The 20,351-nt window shown below is 56.0% G+C and overlaps 1 protein-coding gene across 7 annotated transcripts in view; it reads left to right on the top strand.

Moving 5' to 3' along the window:
* Positions 1-20,351, top strand: part of Ndrg4 (NDRG family member 4) — a 36,442-nt gene that overhangs the window by 14,149 nt on the left and 1,942 nt on the right. For 2 of the 7 annotated variants that reach the window (XM_052729634.1, XM_052729633.1), the window contains exons 2-16: positions 3,136-3,230; positions 6,184-6,228; positions 13,325-13,430; positions 13,652-13,772; positions 13,855-13,917; positions 14,084-14,144; positions 15,761-15,847; positions 15,930-15,986; positions 16,281-16,384; positions 16,938-16,994; positions 17,075-17,126; positions 17,943-17,990; positions 18,146-18,181; positions 18,319-18,370; positions 19,573-19,674. In XM_052729634.1, the coding sequence (XP_052585594.1) occupies positions 3,153-3,230; positions 6,184-6,228; positions 13,325-13,430; positions 13,652-13,772; positions 13,855-13,917; positions 14,084-14,144; positions 15,761-15,847; positions 15,930-15,986; positions 16,281-16,384; positions 16,938-16,994; positions 17,075-17,126; positions 17,943-17,990; positions 18,146-18,181; positions 18,319-18,370; positions 19,573-19,674 (1,069 nt within the window). In that variant the 5' untranslated portion in view covers positions 3,136-3,152. Of the gene's footprint in view, positions 1-3,135; positions 3,231-6,183; positions 6,229-10,000; positions 10,148-13,324; positions 13,431-13,651; positions 13,773-13,854; positions 13,918-14,083; positions 14,145-15,760; positions 15,848-15,929; positions 15,987-16,280; positions 16,385-16,937; positions 16,995-17,074; positions 17,127-17,942; positions 17,991-18,145; positions 18,182-18,318; positions 18,371-19,572; positions 19,675-20,351 lie in introns of those variants that run through there. The other 5 variants (XM_052729635.1, XM_052729636.1, XM_052729637.1 and 2 more) reach the window with 5 other exon arrangements.

Raw genomic sequence — 20,351 nt, 5'->3', positions numbered from 1 at the left:
GAAGAGAGGACGCCATTCTAAAAATACAGCCCATCTGCGTCGTGTGAGCTAGTTTCCCGGGAAACCTCTGGGAACACAAAGCTCAGCAGGGTGGCAGGGTGTGATCCTGTGGGGACCGAGGACTTAGGGCGGCAGGTCCTCCTGCCTCCTGGGCTGAGGGTTAGGACGAAGGCTCAGAGCTGCCACCTGGCCAGACATGGGCTCCATCCAGGCCTGGGACCCTCGACATCGTCGTTGTTCTGTAGGAGGGGCAAACAGGACAGGGTGGCTTCTGACCAGCCAGCTGCTGGGGACCCGCTGCAGCGGGGGAGGGGGAGGCTAGAGACACATTCATCCCTTCACCCTTTAGGTGACCCGGCATTAGAGTGTGAGCGCTAAGCACTAGGCATCCGGTCCGGGGCCTCATTTAGCCTCAGTCTCCTCACCTGACTTCCGGTCAGGGTGAAGTGTGATAGCGCAAGGAAAACTTTACCAACCTTGTAAGGAGGAATTGGGCCGGGCGGTGGTGGCACATGCCTTTAAACCCAGCACTCAGGAGGTAGAGGCAGGCCAAGCTCTGTGAGTTCTAGGCTAGCCTGGTCTACACAGTGAGTTCCAGGACAGCCAGGACTGTTACACAGAGAAACAGTGTCTCAAAAACAAACAAACAAAAAAACAAAAAAAACCTAAGCCAGCTTGGTCTACATGGTAGACCTGTAACTAGTTACAGATTAGCCCACACTACACAGTGTGAGACTCTGTCTCAAAAATTAATTACATTCTTTTAAAAAATGTCTCCCCCCTACACTTCAGAGTGGACACCATATTTTCTTTTTCTCTCATAAATTACATCCTGACTGCAGTTTCCCCACCCTCCCCTTCCCCTGATCCCCCCCTTTACCTCCCCTCTCCCCCAGATCCACGCCCCCTGCCTCCCCTCAGAAAAGAGCAGGCCTCCCAGGGGTATCAACCAAACACGGCATAACAAGATGCAATAAGACCAGGCACATAACACCACCTCAAGACTGGACAAGGCAGCCCAGCAGGAGGAAAAGGGTCCCATAAGTAGGCAAAAGAATCAGAGACAGCCTCCCCTCACCCCCTTAGGAATCCCACAAGAACACCAAGGTACTCAGCCACAGCATATATGCAGAGGACCTAGGTCAGACCCCTACAGGCTCCCTGGTCTCTGCAAGCACCTGTGAATCCTGGTTGGTTGATTCTGTGGGCCGTGTTCTCATGGTGGACACCGTATTTTCAGTCCTCACCAATCCCTCCAGAAGCAAGCCTGAAACTAGTTGTTTATTATGAATATTTTGTCAGGGTTTTACTGGGTATCTCAGAACTCACACCCCACCCCACTCCAACCCCCTGCCGTAGCTCACCCTCCACCCTGCTCCCTTTTGGGAACTGTGGATGTGATGTACAGCTTTCAGGATCTTCTTGTGGGACCATTTGAATCTCTCATACATGGTATGATACCGAATGCTTTTGGAGCTGCTTTTTAAAAGTCCTTACCTTTGTTGTACATGTGTGACAACATGCATGCAGAGGTCAGAGGACACTTGTGGGACCCGGTTCTGTCCTTTCACTGTGTGGGTTCTGGGAATTGAACCCAGTTGTCAGGTCTGGTGGCAAATGACTACCTGCTGAGCCATGTCACCAGCCCTGTGAGCTGCATTTTATTAATTGTTACACAGCATTTCCCTGTGATTTAAAGTCATCGTAGTCAGATCACCAAAGCGATGTGTGACTCTAGTGGCCCACTGGTGGGCTTTTGGCTTCTTCCAGCTTCTCTGTTGATGGTGACACTGTGAGCATTCCTAAGACTAAGCTATTAGTTACCTCCCTGGCTTTCTTCAGAAGTCTCCCCCAGTGAGGGGACTTGCTGAATCTGACAGTGTGAGTCTTTAGGATATATATATTTTTTTCTTTTTGGTAATCCATATTGGCTATACCCCAGCTGTATCCCCAGCCCATGGCTTGAGCCTTTTGAGGAATTTTCATTCATTTTTGCAAAACTGACCTCCAGGGTGGGGGAAAGTGTCAGTGTTTTTGTGGCATGCAAATTCAGAAAGTGCCAGTCTGGGGCTGGACATGTAGCTCAGTGGTATCATGCTGTGTGGTGTGTGGGGCTCTGGGTCCCATCCCCAGTGCCACCCAAATCCAGAAAGTGCTGCTCTGTGCTTCTGAGCGAGCACTGCCGACTTGTCCATGGTCATAAAGGGGGACAAATGAGTGTCTTAGTATTTATTCATTTGTTTGAGACAGGGTCTTAGTATAAAGTCCTGTGCAGACCAGGCTGGCCTCAAACTCACAGAGATCCACCTGCCTCCGCCGCCATGCTGTCTGAATTATCTCATTTTAATCTGAATTTCTTTTAGTATCTCTCTGTGTCTTGATGAGTGTCTAGTGCCAATCCTTGACTCTTTTCCCTCCTGGGTGTACTCTGGCCTCTGCCGTTATACCCAGGTGAGCCTCATCCTGGGTTGTCACTGTCCAGTGTTTGCTGCTGCACCCCCACACAAAGACACAGAGGGCAGATGTGTACCCACTGTATAAGGGTGACCCTTTCTTCCACCAAAGGTCAAAAGTTTCTACCTTGGGGCTGGAGAGATGGCTCAGAGGTTAAGAACACTGGTTGCTCATCCAGAAGTCCCGAGTTCAATTCCCAGCAACCCACATGGCGGCTCACAACCATCTATAATGAGATCTGGTGCCTACACATAATAAATAAATCTTAAAAAAAAAAAGTTTCTGCCTCTGCCTGAGTCACCCAGAAATCAGGGTGTGGGACCTTCTGATGTCTATAGGCTGAGATCACATGTGTCGTCTGTCCTGACCCACGCTGTGTTCAAGTCCCAGGAAAGAGCTCTCACTTCCCATCCTCTCCAGCTTCAGTCACTTTGAGCCCACTCTTCTGCCTCACAATAACCACAGAGTTTTGTTTGAAACTTACAGGAATCCTCTTGTGCTGCTTAGTTTTGCAAAACACGATTTTATTTGAAAAGAGCAAATACAATATACTATTCCTTGACATGAGCAGGTCTTGGAGAGAGATCAGTTGTGGTCACCTGGGGGCAGCAGCCCTGGCCTGTGATATCCTCACTGGGCAGCTTCAGAACAAGGCCCAACCTCATGTTCCCTTCTTTCTAGGGCTTCTGCTCCACGACATGACCATGGCCGGGCTGCAGGAGCTGCGATTCCCTGAGGAGAAGCCCCTGCTCCGGGGCCAGGATGTGACAGAGCTGGTGAGTCGCCCCTTCCAGGTCCTGGGGCCGTGTGCCACCTTGTGGTGGAGAGGGAAATTGCGTGTTTTCCCACAGTCTTGCCGGTGGTGATGGGGAAAACCTCCCCGTGAGCTCAGAGCCACCCAGAACTGATGGGTTCGTTTCTTGAGAAAGTTGCAGGGTCAGCCTGAGTGTCCATCCAGTGTGGCTGGGTGTGCACCCCGCCCACCTTGTTTTGCAGCTGGGATAGGCAGGAGCCCAGCACTTAGCACCTTCAGCTCTGTGTTTTATTTCCACCTACCTTCCCAGCCCCGGGGCAGAAGGAGCAGTGAGGATTGGGATCAGATGATTTAGCAGGGGCTCTGGGGAGTCCAACCGCGTGAGGCCACAGCCCTGCCCCTGAACAGGGCGTCGTTGGTCATTCAATGCATAACCTCGAGCAAAGCGCCCACTCCTGGGTTTTTTGAGGGTGGTAGCCTGTAGGGCCAGAGGTGAGCTGCATATTTGGTAAGCTCTTCATCCTCGGTTCCATTGCTCCTGGTCCACAGCCGATCCCCCTGCGAGGTTACCTGCAGGAGCCTCCTCCCCATGTCCTCATTTTTCTTTGTGCAGTACAACCCTTTAAAAATGCACACGACAGTCCTGTGCATAAACTTCCCAGTGGTTGCCGTCTCCCGCAGACTGCCATGGCCATTCCTGAGGCTAGGGGTATAGCCTCCTCTTTCCCCTGCCTCCCTCCTTCCCAGTCTCCTTGAGTGTTTCTGTCATTTCCCAGCTGCTTCTCTGCTGGAAGACATTAGCCCCAGATGACAGGGCCGGCTTCCTATTTTATTCTGGCCTCTGCTCAAGTGCTCCCCGGAAGCCTTTGCTGACCACACGCTTGTGACTGGCACCCCTCCACACTCTTTTCACTCCCAGCATGTGTCATCAGACCCTCACCCTGAAGCACGGGTCTGTCTCGTGCCCAGGTCTCTCCAGCCTCCTAGCTGCAATACCTAGCTGCCCCTTTCTCCTGACTCATGGTTCTTTCCTTCCTGCCCCTGGCAGCCTACCGCCTCCTCCTGCTGCTCCCGGTCTCTCATTTCATGCCAGGGGCCACCAGGGCCATAGTTTGCCACTCTGGCGTTTGGGATCTGTGTTTCAGACTCACGCAGAGCCTCGATCCTGAGTCAGCAAGAGGCTCTTGCTGGATACCTGGTCACCTCTGCTTCTGCTTTTTCCAAAGGGGTATTAAAAAAAAAAAAAAAAAGCCCAGTGTCGCCTCCTCGTGACGCCCAGTGAAGTCCTTGCGGTGTCGGTGGCTGCACGTTTGTCCTCAGTAGCTGCCCTTTCTCAGGCCGTGATGCTGGCGAGTTCTCAGCATCCTGAGGGCAGTGCCTGCCTGACCGCTTCAGTTTCTGAACGGCTGTACTTTGCCAGGTACACACTTTTGTATCCAGAGAGCAGTGAATACAGCAGGCCCTCCGTGTCCATGGTGTCCACACCCAGGCCTCCAGTTAGTCAGACAGAAGTAGCCGGAGAAAAATCACCTGTACATGCATTTTTCTTGTCCTATTCCCTTAACAGCAGAGTGTAGCAGCTATTTCCATGACATACGCATATATTCTAGGAAGGGTGTCTTAGGAAATCTAAAGCTGATTGAAATTGTTTGAGAGGAGAATCGTGGGTTCTGGGCAGATATAATGCCATCTTAGAGAAGTAGAGTTTGATACCTACAGAAGGTTCTGGAACCAATGCAGAGGCAGGGGGATGACTATATTGTATGTGCCTTTCCACCTCCATAAGCCACTTAAGACTGGCTTTTCCTGAAGACTGCAGGGTCTGGGGAGTCCCAGGTTCTATGGGACACTGGCTGCCCCCTCTCTGCACCTCCTGGGCCTCCCTGCCCCTCCTGGGCTTCTCTGTTCGTCCAGACCCTCTCCTGCCCTTTGCTCTGACCTCAGACACCTCCTGTGGTTCCCAGGGATTCCTATTGGCTCATTTTTCTGCCATATCTTGGCTAGTGGATCCCATCTCTCCCACGCGCCTATTTCCTGGGCCCCTAACTTCCCGAGAGCATATAGCACACCCTACCATTATCTGCCTCATCCTTTCTGTCAGATTTTGTTTTTTAACAGAACTGCCTCCCTCCTTCCCTGAGGTAATTACCTTCCCACACTTGCTTTTCAGTCCTCTCACTGAAGGCACTTTGGTGAAAGGCTCCGTCAGTGACCAGCCCTACCCCTTTCTGCCGGCAGCCCCCTTCCTAAGGGATTCCAGAAGTGGCCACCCTCCCTCCCTAGCTCCCCTAGGCTTTGGAAGAATCAGTAGGTCTCACTACATAGCTGAGGCTGGCCTTGAACTCCCGACCTTCTGAGTGCTGAACTGCTGGCACTTGCTACCATGCCCAGCTATGGGTGTCTTCTGAGCCACATGCCCCTCATTTGTGATGTCAGATTGTCCGCCCAAATTGGCCTGTGTCTGGGAGCCCACTCTAGTCCAGGCTCTACGTGGCCTGATAGGGTCCCCCTATCATGGCATCTGGAGTCCAGAGGCAGGACAGGCACTGTTGGAAGATGCTACTGCCAGTTTCACATAGACCCAAGAAGTTTGAGAGAGTCAGATGGGCCTTGACAATCCCTAATGTGCGTAGGTCAGGACACTGAACAGGCCTCAGCTACCCTCCCTGCCCTGGGGGGTGACAATCATGGCGCCTCTCTGCTCCTTCATCATCCTCTGCCCTTGTGTGCAGGGATCCAAAGCGGGCGCTCAGGCAGAGATCCCGGTGCATTCTGCCTGTGGAGCAGTTCCCAGTCTCCCTGAGACCCTACAAGATAGAAATCCTTGCACTGTTCATACCCTGACCCCCAGCACTGGGTGAGCCCGTGGGCCACTTGTGTTAGCCTGAACGTGACTGGGAGTCCGAAGACCAGTCTCCCCCAGGGAAGAGCCCTGGGGGCTGGGCTAACGTGTCCCCTTTGTTTGCTCTCCTTAGGACAACCCCGACACAATCCTCTCAGTTGTGGACACGGACTGGAAGGTAGGTGAAGGCTCCGCCTCTCCAAATGTGGGACCCGGATCTGTGTGGGACCTCATTCCTACTGGGCTGGGTCTCAGAGGAGAGTCAGCCTGCCGGCATGTCCCCGTCTCTGGTGGCGAGGACAGGCCACCTCATGGTCTGATGACCACCCCCACTGCTCACAGCCCCCACTGCTCACACCACCTCCACCTGCTTCCTGCTGTAGCCGCTCCCCCTGCCCAGTGTGGGGGGGTGGGGTAGGGGGCTGGACCCTCTGTGAACAGGACAGTTGGGGAAGAAGCAGAGGCCTCAGGCAGTGAGTGTGCAGAAGGGAGCGAGAGATGCTGTCACCTGAATCAGCATTTCCCTCCAGTGGAAGCTCGGCTGGCTGTGAAATAACTCCGGTTTCCATACCAGCTGTTGCCTGGACAACCATGTCCTCTTTAGTTAGATGCCAAAGGTACCATGAAAATGGAACTTGCTCTTTGTTATATTCCTTCACATGATGATTTTTGCTCACCTGGCCAGCCGTTTCTTCCCTCTGAGTCCCCTCGAAACTGTTTATTTCCAGGTGTACGTCTAACAGCGGCACAGGATGGAGAGAGAAATAGGTTTATAGGGTTCCCAGACTCCACTGGCCGTCCAGATATGACAAACCAATTCAGCCCCCCCCCCCCCCCCCCCCCCCCCCCCCCCCCCGCTGGATGGAAGTCACCCCCAGGCCACTTTCTTTTCTCCCCCTGACCTCTCCTTGGGTCAGTCTGTATGGAACAGTCTTGTAGTCTGGATACAGGAGGTGGGGCTCCCTGATGGCTCCTCCCCCTGAAGCAGCTAGCCAATGAGAATGAGGAGCTGGGCCTGCGCTGGTCCCTTGGTCATGTGCCTTTTCAAGGACATGAAGGGAGGCTATAGGCAGACCATGTGCCCATGGCCATACCCCCTGAGGTCACGGGCCTCAGCTGAGAGGAAAGCACAGGACTCGGTAGTTGGGGCCAATCGGAGTCCCTGAGAAGGAATGGGAGGGATGTGGCTGTGAGGTGGACCAGCCTGTTCAGAAGGGACAGCCAGAAATCCGAGCATGACAGGCCCTGGCATGGAAATCTCTGTTCTGTGTTACAAATGAGAGTGTGGGTGTGTGTGTGGGGGGGGGGGGGTGAGTAGACAAGCCTAGGACCACTGTGCATGGTGGGACCCTGGTTCTCAAGACCCTTTGCTTGGTGAAGGGCATCGCCTTCCTGTCACCCTGGGAATACTACATAGAGGCCGGTTTGGTTTGGGTTTTCTTTTTTAAAGAAAAACACCCACAAAGATGGCTGGTATCTGGGCCACAGCTGGGGAGCCGCCTTCATCCCCAGCTCCACAGTGGCAGGCTGTCTCTGGCTTTGCGGGGTCAGCTGCAGGAGAAAGAAGCGAGACAGAGAAACCAGGAAGTACAAGAGATCCCATCTAGGTCCATCCGTGTCCACTGCCCCCCCCCCCCAATGCTGCTCTCAACCTGTTCTAGTCTGGGTCCGTCTATGTCCACTCCCAACACACACACACACACACACACACACACACACACACACACACACACACGCACGCACGCACACACGCACACACACACGCTACTCTCAGCCTGCTCCAGCCAACCCTCCGCCCTGCCCCACGCCGCTCCCAGCCTGCTCATTCTATATAGGGAGGCAAGTGATGAAGCTTCAGTGCCTGTGAGGGAAACTTCAGTGCCTGTGAGGGAATGGTGTCGGGGGGGGGGGGGGGGGGGGGGGGGGGGGGGCGGGCAGTGTTCGGACATCTTCCGCCACCCACCCCTGTGACCGTGACGAGGCACAGCCAACCATAGCACACAGGCACAACAGACCGCCTGGCTTCTAGCCGTGTGAGGTAGGGCAGCTTACCACATGTCTGAAAAGTGGGTACTGAGTGAGAGAATGTATAAAGCACTTAGGTAGGGTCTGGCACGCGGGGGCCTTCTAATGTAAGTGTCTGCTCTCCTCGATGGGCGTACCCCGGGCCTAGAATGCTGAGCGGCAGAGAAGTCCCGCTGGCCCTTACTTGAGTGAGAAAACCACGTGACTCCTCCTGGGCCTTGGGCTCCCCGAATTTCTGTCAGGCTTCTGTGTCTCAGAAGCAGAGGATTAAAAACGTGGCCCCAGGACTCCGCAGAGAGCTGGTCGAGCAGACCTGGCCTTGGTCTGTGGGTTTGTAGCCAGCGAGCTGAGCAGAAACCGGTAGCTTGGAAGGGGTCAGTATTGGGTCAGCCTCGCTCTTGGGAGCCAGGGAGAGGGCCACCCCTCCGTAGCTAGTCAGGGAGTGGGCATGGGTTGGTCAGGGACCGCAGGGAGCGGGAATCGGCGGCAGGACCTTCCTGCTTCCTGGAGAGACCCATGAGAAGACTTTAGGGGCAGACCAGGACAGGAGGGCTGGCTGGGGCACTGTTCCATGTCTCTGTTTGGGGGTGGCCTGGTCAGAGGTGGCACGGGCAAAGCTGTCGGTACCCAAGACAGAGGCTGTTCCTAGGAAGGGTGCAAAGCAGGTCACCAGGCACCTGGGTGGGGAGCTGGCCACCCTCCCCTGGGACCCTCCAGGGTGCGGGGCATCAGTGCAGACAGGGACCAGAAGTGCTTTCCTCTTCCATGGAGACGGAATGGGGGCACAGGTACCCAGCCCCCACCATGTGCCCTGTTACTTTTCTTCTCTCAGCCCTGGGGCTCCTTCTCTGTCACCTCCCTGGCCTACTTCTTCTCCCTTGCTCTCCTTGGCTTCCTGCTCGTCTGTGTACCCCATCTGTGTGCCTCTGTAGTAGGACAGGCCCATAGGGTCGAGGACCAGCTTGTCACCCTGAGCCTCACTGCACTGATGGATAAAGCAGGCAGCCTGATGTGTGTCCTCCAGAGACCCAGGAGCTGGACTTCATACCGACTGGCTTCAGAGGACAGGGCTTGGGTTGAGTGCTTGTGTGGGATGCAAGCATGTCGGCCTGCCCCCCCCCCCTCCACCTCTGCTCCTCCTCCTCCTCCTCTGGTTGCTTTATCCTCTTGCAGGAATGTGAGGTCAGAGAGGACCAGGCCTTTTCTATTGCTCCTCTGCTCCTGCCCAGCACCCCCAAACCAGACCCCTAAACTCCACACTCTCAGGCCTGTGGGTCAGTCCTGGGTGTCTGTGCAGGTAGGGTGGGAGATACCCAAGGGGAGAGACACCCAGTGGCAGACCCTGAAGCAATGGGTAAACCGAGGTGCTCCCCAAATCAGTGATGTCCTCCTCCTCCTCCTCCTCCACCAGTAGCTGTCCTCAAGGTGATGTGACCTAGGCTGTCATCTTGCTGGGATGGCTGGGCCTGGGAGTCAAACCATCCAGATACTGGGTCTCTCAGGACCTCCGTGATCCCAGGGGATGGGTCCAAGTGCTGAGGCAGGTCTGCAAGTCCAGCTTTTCAGGCCACCCTGCATTGGCATGCACATCCGTGAGATGCGTCTGTATGCATGATGCAGGGGCACCTGTGAGGCCCTGGCGGCTGCTTCCCAGAAGCCACATACAGCTGTACCCGATGGAGGGTGCCTGGGTGTCAAGCACCCTTGAGCTACAGGGGCTGGGGACCATCGGGGGTGTTGGGTCGCTGGGGCGGGAGGGGCTGAAGCAAGGCAGAGTGAGCGAGGCTCTCAGAAGCCAATAGGAGCCAGGCTTGTCTCCTAACAGCCAATGTGGGAGCAAGGACTCGGAGTGAACAAGTAGCTGCTCAGAAACCCTTCAGGGAGGAGGGACCAGCCTGGGCAGGGCCGGGATCTGTGTATAAAATCACTCGGAGCTGTGCCCCATCACAGAGCCGAAGTCTTCCACCTAGGCTGCCCCCCCACCCTCCAGACCGAGTGACTCAGGTTTTTGTCTGCCCTTTCTGGTTCAGCGAATTCCCTTCCTCGGCAAGATGCCGGAGTGCTGGGATGGGGTGAGTGAGGGTCCTGGGGGGCTGCGGGATGGGCAGGGAGGATGGGGCATCCTTGTGACCTACAGAGGACGAGGTGTCCTCCTGCCCTGACTGGTGACAGCTCTGTCCGGATGCCTGTCTTCCTGGTCTATTCGGGCCCTGGATGGAGGGCGGGGTAAGAAGGGTGATGCCTGGGAAATGCAGTGGGCGCACTGACCTCTGTTTGCTGGCTTGTGTTCTCTGCCTCCTGTGTGAACTCCTGGGGTCCCTTCAGCTTGGTGTGTGTTCTGTGAGCCTCTGGCCTGTTCCTAGCGTCTGTGGGGGATTGCCTTGATGCCGGATAGCTGCAGCAGGGCGTCATGTCTCCATGACGGTGTGTCCCCGGTGCACCGCAGTGCCAGGCAGAGGAGTGGGAGTCTGGGTCTTCGGGCAGGAGTATCGCAGAAGAGTCAAGGAGAGGCTGCTCTGCTTTATTTTACAGGGTGGGGGAGACAAGACGGGAGCCCTGAGCTGGCAGGGCGTGGAGCCTCAGGACACCTCCTCTTGCCCTGGGGGAGGAGCAACAGCTACCCAAGCCCTGTGCTCTTCTTCAAGGAGGGAGATGCGAGGGCAGGTTTACCCCGCACGCACGCATTCCATGCCCCGTCACTCATTCTCCTTTCCTGCCCGGTCGTAAATCAGCCTCCGCCCTCCCGTGCAGACCTTGTCTCCCGAATTACCCAGGAAGCCGCTGAAAACAAATCCCACCACATCCTCTGCCGTGGTGTGTCACAGCCCTGTTCTGTCCCTCTTCTCCCCAGCCCTCAAGGTCACTGGTGAGGGGAGACAGATCAGACCCAGAGGGGACCTCAAAGCCCGCTCCCTTGCCGCCTGCCGCAATGCATCCCTCTAGCGCCCACCTGGAGGGGGGAGGGAGGGCTGGGCTCTGACGTCACTGAGAGCCAATGGGAGCACTCTACCCTGGGAACTGAGGGGCTGACAGTCTGCTGGGCGGCGCCCCCTGAGGCATGTTCCCCTCACTCTAGTCAGCACCCTGAGGGGTGGGGATGCTCGGCTTCTGTCAGACAACCTGGGTCTGAGTTCTTGGCCCAGGGTTGAAGAGGATGAGGTAGGAAAGAAGTTGGTGGGAGCATTCAGTCAAGGTCACTATACCCTAGGACAAGAAATGTGGTTAGCATCACTCCCTTAGAGCCCCATGATCTGATCAAAGGCAGCGCTTCCCCACCTGGGAACTGAACCTTCCTTCACAAGGCCAATGCTGTGACTGATGGTATCTGCCTGGAGATAAGGACTTGGGCAGCCACGTCAGGGTTGGGAAGGGCCGTGCAGACTACCTTGGTAGAAGAGGGCAGATACCGCTCACACACCCCGAGGGTCTGATTTTGGAGAATTCCTAGGTCCCTGTGTCCTTGCAGAGCAAGATCGGACCCACCGCAGCAGAGAACTGCCCCTTTGCTGGCTGTGTGGTGTGTTTACACTGTGCACCTCACGCTCCATCCCTTCCTCTAGAGCTGAGAGAACAGTGGAGTGACCGTAGCAGGGACCCCAGAGGAGAAAAGCAGCTGGCTGGGGTGGGGAACAGCCTGCTTACGAGGTAGGCCCCTTGGGCGGACCTCAGTCTCCCCCTCAGAAAATGCTTTCGCTTGGTGCCAGGCCACAGCCCTGAGCTGGCATCTTGTCAGCCCTGGGCTCGACCTTGGGCAAGTCAGTTATCCTTTCTGGGCCTGTGTCTTCCTGGAGAGCAAGCTGTAGAGGGCTGGGGTCCAGTGAGGAATAAATGAGATGTCACGTGTCCAGCACCAGTGAGCAGGAAGCTTTTCTTGGTCAAATGTCCTTCCTGAGGGAGGACAGCCCTGGAAGGCTATGTTGGGCTTGGGCCTGACCGAGGGCCACAGGACGAGACTCGGGCCTCCCAGCAGAGTGTGAATCCAGAGTGCAGCCTGTGGTCATGGGCTTATCACCACATTTCCTTCTGAAGACCAGTCTGAACAGTAGACCTCTGATACCACACCCAAAAAAGCCAGTCTGTGGGAAACTGGCTTTGTCACGCACATCTCCCTTTTGGGAAACCAGTGTCCCTGGCTAGGTTCCCTCTGTCTTGAGTGGCAGATAGGAAGCTCGATACAGAGTCAGTGCCCAGTCACTTGCTGTTTCTCTCCTGTTGGGGACCGTAACACCAGCTCCATCTCTGGGCTACTGGCAGTGGTATCAGAACCCCTGTGGTAGAGGGCAGGGTATGTTCAACTCTGACCAGTATGTTGGATTTCCTCATTGAGAGCCCAGGAATGACTGTTTGCAAAGAGGCCAATCAACAGGGTATCCCCTCAAGGTTCGGGGTGCCAGCAGCAACAGCTCCCATCTCTGGGCCATGTCTACATACTGTAGCTCCCACAAAGCCTCTGTAGATGATTTGAGAAGCTGTCTGTCCTGCTCGGAGTCACATAGAACCAGGTCCCCTTGAAGGCCTGAGCAGCAAATCCAAGGGACCAAGGTGTGGCACCTGGGAATAGGGACTGCAGAAGACCTTGGAGGCAAGCATGGCTAGCCCAGTCCTGCCTGAAGAAGGCCGTGGAGATGTGTACCACAGGGCAGGGAATTTGAGGGAGCAGGAATGGGGACAGATGTGTAGATTGGGAGCAGGATGTAGCTGACGTGGAAACATTTGCTGTGGATTCTAGGTGGGGTGGCAGAGGCCATTCTGCAGGAAGGGGGAACACCTTGGTTGGTAATGGAGGAGGAGCTTGGGCTGGGGAGGCAGAGCCCTCTTGGGAGGGCTGTGTGAAATGGAGAAAGCTGACCTCCCAGGATCCTATGGTAGGCTGGATGTAGAGCAGGGGCAGGGCAGTGCAGGTTAGTTTGTAGAGGGAATCGGGATGTCCCTGTGCTGAGCATCTCTGAGGAGGAGGCTCCACCTGTCCCCTGTGGGGTGACTTAAGGGGATAGACACCTTGGCTAGGGGCTCTATCACCTCATTCCTTAAGAACCAGAGGTTCCAGCCGGGTGATGGCGGCGCACGCCTTTAATCACAGCACTCAAGAGGCAGAGCCAGGCGGATCTCTGTGAGTTCAAGGCCAGCCTGGTCTACAGAGTGAGATCCAGGACAGGCACCAAAAACTACACAAAGAAACCCTGTCTCGAAAACAACAACAACAACAACAAAAAAGAACCAGTGTTTCCAATGCCATCTGTCCCCTCTAGGAACATGACATCGAGACGCCTTATGGCCTTCTGCATGTGGTAATCCGGGGCTCTCCCAAAGGGAACCGCCCAGCCATCCTCACCTACCATGATGTGGGCCTCAATCGTAAGTGCAACTATGCCCTGATCCACCCTGCCTGGCCTTCAACTGCCGTGCAAGTGAAGACTCCTCCCCTCCATGCACGGTCCTGCAGATCCCAGTCCCCCCTCCCCACTGTGGCTTAGCCTCTGGCCTGGGATTCCCCACTGGGCTCTGAAGTCCTCCGACCCCTGACATCCTTAATGCCGGTCCTTTATTATTGCCCACTAAGAGCTGTGTCTTTGCAGACAAGCTGTGCTTCAACACCTTCTTCAACTTTGAGGACATGCAGGAGATCACCAAACACTTTGTGGTGTGCCATGTGGATGCCCCTGGGCAGCAGGTGGGGGCGTCACAGTTCCCTCAGGGGTAGGTACCCCAGAGTCTCTTCACTCACTCCAGCCCTGTGCCCTCACCGTACCCAGGTCCTGAACTTCCGCTCTGCCTACAGGTACCAGTTCCCTTCCATGGAGCAGCTGGCTGCCATGCTCCCAAGTGTGGTACAGCATTTTGGGTGAGTCCCTGCCAGCTCCTGACTCTGGGTTGGGGGATAGGAGTTGCCCACATCACTGCAGTGAGCCTGGCTTCAGCTAAGGGCTGAGGGTGGAGGGTGAGACCTGCTCTAGCTGAGGTTCATGGAAAATGACATCCTAGCCATAGAGTGACCTGCTCTACAACAGGTTCAAGTACGTGATCGGCATTGGAGTGGGAGCCGGAGCCTATGTGCTGGCCAAGTTTGCGGTGAGTTTCCCCACCCTCACAGAGAACCGCAGTCCAGACCAAGAGGGTGATCCCAGGGCCACAAAGGGCTTGCCCTGTTCTTCCTCCTCTTCTTCCTTCCCCTTTGCTCAGAAAAAGCCCTTTCTCCATTTTTCCCTCCAAGGAAATTAATAAAAGGAAGGAAGGAGGGAGGGAGGGAGGGAGGGAGGGAGGGAGGGAGGGAGGGAGGGAGCAAAGAGAGGTGCTGGGGTGTGGCTCCCTGATAGTGTTCACCTTGCACGTCTTGGGCTCTGGGTCCCATCCCTAGCATCACACAAAAACAAAATAGACGGGCTGGCGAGATAGTTTAGCAAGTAAAGCACTTGCTGCACCAGCCTGGAGACCTGAGTTCGATCCCTGGAGCCCACATAAAGGAGGAAGAAGAAGAGGGACTCCACAGAGTTGTGACATGCCACACACACACACACACACACACACACACACACACACACACACACACAAATCATAAATGAGTAATTAGCATAAATCAGAAAAGGGTGTTCTTTCCCCATACATTGCTTCAGAAGACTGTTAGCTGCTACTTGCTTACCCTTCTCCAAAGCCGAATTCCTGTTGGTGACTAACTTGTCCCTCTGCCCACCAGCACAGGTTGTCCCCAACGGATGAGGTACCATCCGGACAGACACAAATCGTCTTTTAACCCAACGCTGCACTTACACTCAGGTTCTGAGGTTTAAAGAGAACCTCATTTCAGAAATCGCAGGTTAGGCAGGAAAGCCTTCGTCTCTAAAGCCAGGAACTGTTTTAGGATTCAGACATTTATTAAAAAAGAAATAGAATTCTCACCTCCAGTTTCTGTCCCCACACTGAGCCATTTTGTTGGCTGCAGACTACCCCAGACCCTGCAGACAGACCGCAGGGCTCTGTATGTGTCTGTTACCTGTTCTCCCTCCGTGAGAGCCAATAGCAGAGCAGAAAACCGTCTGTCACAGTCAGCACAAGGCTGGCTTTGAAGAGGTCCGTGTCCTGATTTCTACCCCAGGGTCTTCAGCCATAACAAGCAAGGAAAGAAACAGCCTGTTTTAAGATTTTAAGATGGGGCCAGCAAGCTGGCTCAGCAGGTAGAGGGGCTTGCCACCAAGCCTGACAACCTGAATTTGATCCCCTGGACCCACATGGTGGAAGGAGAGAACCAACTCCCACTAGGGTCTTGCTTCATATGAGAATGTACACACACACACACAAATGAATGAATGAAGAAATGTAAAAAATTTACAAGATTAAAAGATGTTTAATATTCAGTTTTGCAACACCTTCAGAAACATACCAAAAGCATTGGAAGTATGGCTTCGTGGTAGAGCGCTTACCTGGCATGTGTTACGGTAGGGCTCTGGGTCCCTATCCCCAGAACCACACGTACAAACACAAATACATATCCATGTACTAAAAAGGGTAAAAAGCTGCTATAATGGATTCTACGTAAATCAAAGAACTTTTAGGGCAGAGAGGAGGAACCGCGAGGCCCCTGGCATGGGAACCATGTACGGACCTGGGTACACACTTGGCCCATCTGTGGTATCTATCTTGAAGACGTCCCCAGGCAAGAGTTTCATGACCTATTTTCCCTCACCCCGCAGCTCATTTTCCCTGACTTGGTGGAGGGGCTGGTGTTGATGAACATTGACCCCAACGGCAAGGGCTGGATCGACTGGGCCGCCACCAAGGTGAGCCTCGAGCCCACATGGCCTGGCTGTGAGAGCAGTGACCCGAGGCAGGCCTTACTCTGGCTTTCCCCCCCTCCTGCAGCTCTCTGGCTTGACCAGCACTTTACCAGACACGGTACTCTCCCATCTCTTCAGCCAGGTAAGGGCCGGATCGGATGGCATATGGGGCATCCTCAGGAGCAGGGGCTACAGGCTCAGCCGGCACGGTCGGGTGCTGCAGGTCGGGCCATAGTGCTGTGGGGCGTTGTGCCGTGTCTGAGGTGGCCAGTGGGAAGCCCTTCCACTCCCGAGGCCCCTCCTCTGCCTTCCAGACCACTCCTGCTGGGAGTGGGGCCAGGGCTCTTCAGTAGGTGACTCCCGTGTGCCCTCGTGTGCCCTCTCGGAGCCCTGAGTCCCTGCCTGTGTGTACCCCCTCCCCTCCTCCCCCGCCCAGGAGGAGCTGGTGAGCAATACAGAGCTTGTGCAGAGCTACCGGCAGCAGATCTCGAACGTGGTGAACCAGGCCAACCTGCAGCTCTTCTGGAACATGTACAACAGGTGTGGGGGGTCCCCATCCCCCGTGGGAGGGGGGCAGGGCGGGCAGCGCCATCCCCAGCTTGTAGAGGGGCTGCTGTTGAAGTCTGGGAGAGGGCAGCTTCTTGCCCAGGGTGCGGCCTCCTCTTCGGAGCTGAGGGGGAGCAGGGCCGTGGACTCTGGTCCCTGGGTTCTTGCTCTTCTCCGTTGCTGGGTGGAGAGAACGTCAGCAGCACCCCTGGTCCCCACTTGGGGACTAGGTGCTCAGCCCTGCTTCTGTGAACTTCTAGTAAGGAAGCTCCGGCTGGAAAAGACTTCAGTGAGGAAGAGAGTCAGATGCCGACATTGAGTAAGGGTTGTGTGTGTGGTCCTGGAGCAGCGGTGTGCAAGACGGAAATGTCACAGACACCGCAGCACATTCCTGGCACAGCTTGGGGGTTCTGGAAAGGAGTCATGATAAGGATAGCCCAAAGGGTCCCGTGCACGCAGAGCAAGTCCGGGACTCCCAGGTTTACCAGTTGGCGGTGTTGGGATCCGCCCCTGGGATGCCCCCTTTACTTTTGCCCCTGCCCTGCAGCCGCAGAGACCTTGACATTAACCGGCCTGGGACCGTGCCCAATGCCAAGACGCTCCGGTGAGTGACTCCTGCCCTCCAGCCTGTCCCTGCCTTTGCCCCTAAACCCAGGCCGGATGACCTTATCCTCTGTCTCATAGTTGCCCCGTGATGCTGGTAGTCGGAGATAATGCACCTGCTGAGGACGGGGTGGTGAGTGTGGCTCCCCTGAGCAGGGGTGGGGGGTTAGAGTCGGGGGGCAGGCCCTGAATGAGGGGTTCCCAGATACTCCCCTGCCATCTGGTCACACACCGGGGCCTGACCACCCCCACCGTGCAGGTGAATGGGCCTGGTGAGTGGATGGAGCTAAGACCAGGGCCATGCTGCCTGGTGGGCCCTCCTATCTCTCCCACCGTGTCACCCACCTCAGTCTCCACACACTTTCAGTTTAGGGCCCAAGGCCCACTTCTTCCAAAGTTTGACCCAGAAGTGACTCATAGACATCCGTACTCACCCTGGAGCCACCCAGGCACCCGCGGTGGGGCAGTGCCTGTTCCCATTCACATTAGAGTTCTGGCAGCACACAGTCCCAGGGTGGGTGCCTATCAGCCCAGGCGTGTTCAGACGATAGGAAGCTTTCAGGGGCTCCTGAGGAAGGTTGTAAGGGCAGAGTGTGAGCTGCACCGGCCATCTTGACCTAGGCAGGGCCCGTGTCCCCTGCTGTCCCTTACCTGCCCAGATCCTCTGGTCCCTCCTGCTAGAGGAACCTTCTGGCCCAAGCCTTGTCCCGTCCCTGCCCCACTCGCATTTGTGAGTGGGATTTCAGGCCTCCAGGGACTTAGCCCTAGCAGGAGAGAGCCTGGGAAGGAAACCCTTGGGCTTGTACCCTCCTCCTCCCCCCTCCCTCCCCTCCCTCCCCTCCCTCCCCTCCCTCCCCTCCCTCCCCTCCCTCCCCTCCCTGCTCTGGGCACAGAACCTGCCATGCTAGGTGGAGCATGGGTGTGGCTGCAGCTGGCTCCTTGTCCCCAGGTTGAGTGCAACTCCAAACTGGACCCAACCACCACAACCTTCCTGAAGGTGAGACACCCCACCCCAACCCCACCAGCCCCATGGCTCAGCTGCAGGGAGGGGGTCTGCTGGACAGCATGGGAGCAAGATGGTGCTTTTGAATAGCACAGTCTGTCCAGGTATTGGGAGGGGCTCCTCAGTCTGCTCTGCTCTTTTCCTTTCAGATGGCAGATTCTGGTGGCCTTCCTCAGGTGACGCAGGTAAGACCATGGCCCTGCTGTCTTTGTATCACCCAGCTTGTTGTGGTGGGGGGGGGGGGGAGCGGGGGGCGGTGATGGCATCTTCCCCATAGCTCCAGGTAGCCAATCAGAGCACGTTCCTGTCCATCTTATTGCAGCCAGGGAAGCTGACTGAGGCCTTCAAATACTTCCTGCAAGGCATGGGCTACAGTAAGTACACATCCACCCACCCTGGGCGAGGGACCGGGACACAGTGCCCATGTGCTGGGGAGTCTGTGGGTGAGTGTGCTCTGTCACCTGGACCCCAAAGGCTAGGCTACTCTCCGAAGACTCTGCATACTTTGTAAGGTGTGCATCCCAGGCCCAGACAGCTTCTGGGCTTGGGTAGAGCCTGAGGCATTATTCTGAGCCCGAAGTCAGGCCTGTTTGGGAGAGGACTCTTCTTCCAGCCCTTGAGAGTCCAGGGCCTAGGCTGGGTGCTGTTAGGGAAGCCTGTTTCAGATAAGTCACTCACACCCTATTGGGCTTAGGGTACCTCCAAAAGGCTCTTTCTCACAGTACAGGGTTAGTACCCAGGCCCATGGAGTCAAGAAGGGAAGTGGAACCTTCTGGATGTTAGTATGTCCAAACCTGTGGAAAATAAGCCTGAGGATCCGCTGGGAACAAGGGTTCTAAACCAGCTTTCTGGTCCCCATCCTTCCTGAAACATCCCCTCATGTAACAGTGATGAGACTCAGCCTACGTCCATGAGCACCCAACACACACACACACACACACACACACACACACACACACACACACACACACACGGGATTATGATGCTGGCGACTCCTGTGTGCCTCCTGGATCTCTGGAGACTGCCAGGAGACTTCAGCCTCTGGGGCTTGTACATCCTTGGGACAGAAATAGGATATCCCTCCACCCTGCCAGCCTCATGGGGAAATGGCAGAGAAAGTCACAGGCAGGGAGGACTAGCCAGAACTCCAAGCCGGGCCCCATGCACTCTTGGAGCATGGCAGACATCTGTGAGGCGAAGAAGGAGCAACACCCGTAGGCACTAGAGTGTGTCCCTGGGCTTCACGAGGAGTACACCAGGTGTCCCAGGAGTCAGAGGGGCTTGGGAAGATTGTACAGCCTCCTCCCCCTTTATGTGCAAGACTGAGGTCTGGTAGAGCCGTGAGGACACTGGGTCTAGGATGTGGCCTCCGTGGGCCTGAAGCCACAGCCTGGGCTGGAGAAGAGGGAGAGGTGAGAACCCTGAGACTGGTGTGTGGCTTCCACGAGCTGTCGTCTGGATGGGCTGCAGCAGCAGCAGCAGCAGCGGGCTCTCCGAGCCTCAGCCCTGCCCCGGTCCTCCCTCCCTCTTTTGCCGGTCTGTCTCCTCTTGGCCCATCTCGATGCCCTTGGCCTAGCCGATCTTCACCGTGTTCTGTGTCTCCCCTCCCCTCGCCCTCTCTGGCTGTCTTCTCTCTTAGTTGCACACTTGAAGGACCGAAGGCTGAGTGGAGGAGCAGGTAGCCCCGTGGCCCCTCTCCTGATGCATGGACACCCTGCCTAGTCCCCCACCCCCCCCACTCCTGCTCCCCCGCAGTGCTGCAGCCACACTCTGTCTTGCCGTGGTTTGGAATCTTCTTCTGTCCTGCTCAGCTCAAAGCCCCGGTGGCTCCCTGCTCCTCTGCAGACCCTGTCTCCTGCAGGCTCTGTCCCATGTGGGAACCTGATGCTGGCTGGTCTCGGAGCGGTTGTCTGGTTTTTAGGTTGCCGTGGGCTGTGGGGCTGCCAAAACTTTGGGAGTTAGAAGCACTAGGTTGGCCTTGGCAGGCATCACGTCTGTCCCTGGCCCAGCCTCCAGGAGTAGAAACAAGATTCGGGGTAGTTTGTGGCTGTTTGTGTCCTTCACAGAAGCAGTCCTGCCTCCTACCCAGTCACTCTCTGGATAAAGGTCTAGTTGGCCACACGGTGTCTTCCTATCCCAGTTCAGAGTGCTAATCAACACCTGCCCTACCCTGGCCGTAGCTCTGGGTAGCTGTTGGACCTAGGACCCTGCTGGCTGCAGCCCATTTGGCCTACTCACTGTTGCTGGCACTGCATGCCTCGGCCTGGCCTGACGGAACCAGTACCAGCACCCTGGCTTGGGATGGGCCTCTGTGTTGTGGCAGGGCTGGGTCTCACTGGCCGCTTTGCTTGCATC

The sequence above is a fragment of the Peromyscus californicus genome, unplaced genomic scaffold, assembly GCF_007827085.1.
Source record: "Peromyscus californicus insignis strain IS unplaced genomic scaffold, ASM782708v3 Scaffold_8__1_contigs__length_139910024, whole genome shotgun sequence".
Lineage (NCBI taxonomy): Eukaryota > Metazoa > Chordata > Mammalia > Rodentia > Cricetidae > Peromyscus > Peromyscus californicus.
This window is presented reverse-complemented; position numbering and strand designations above follow the sequence as displayed.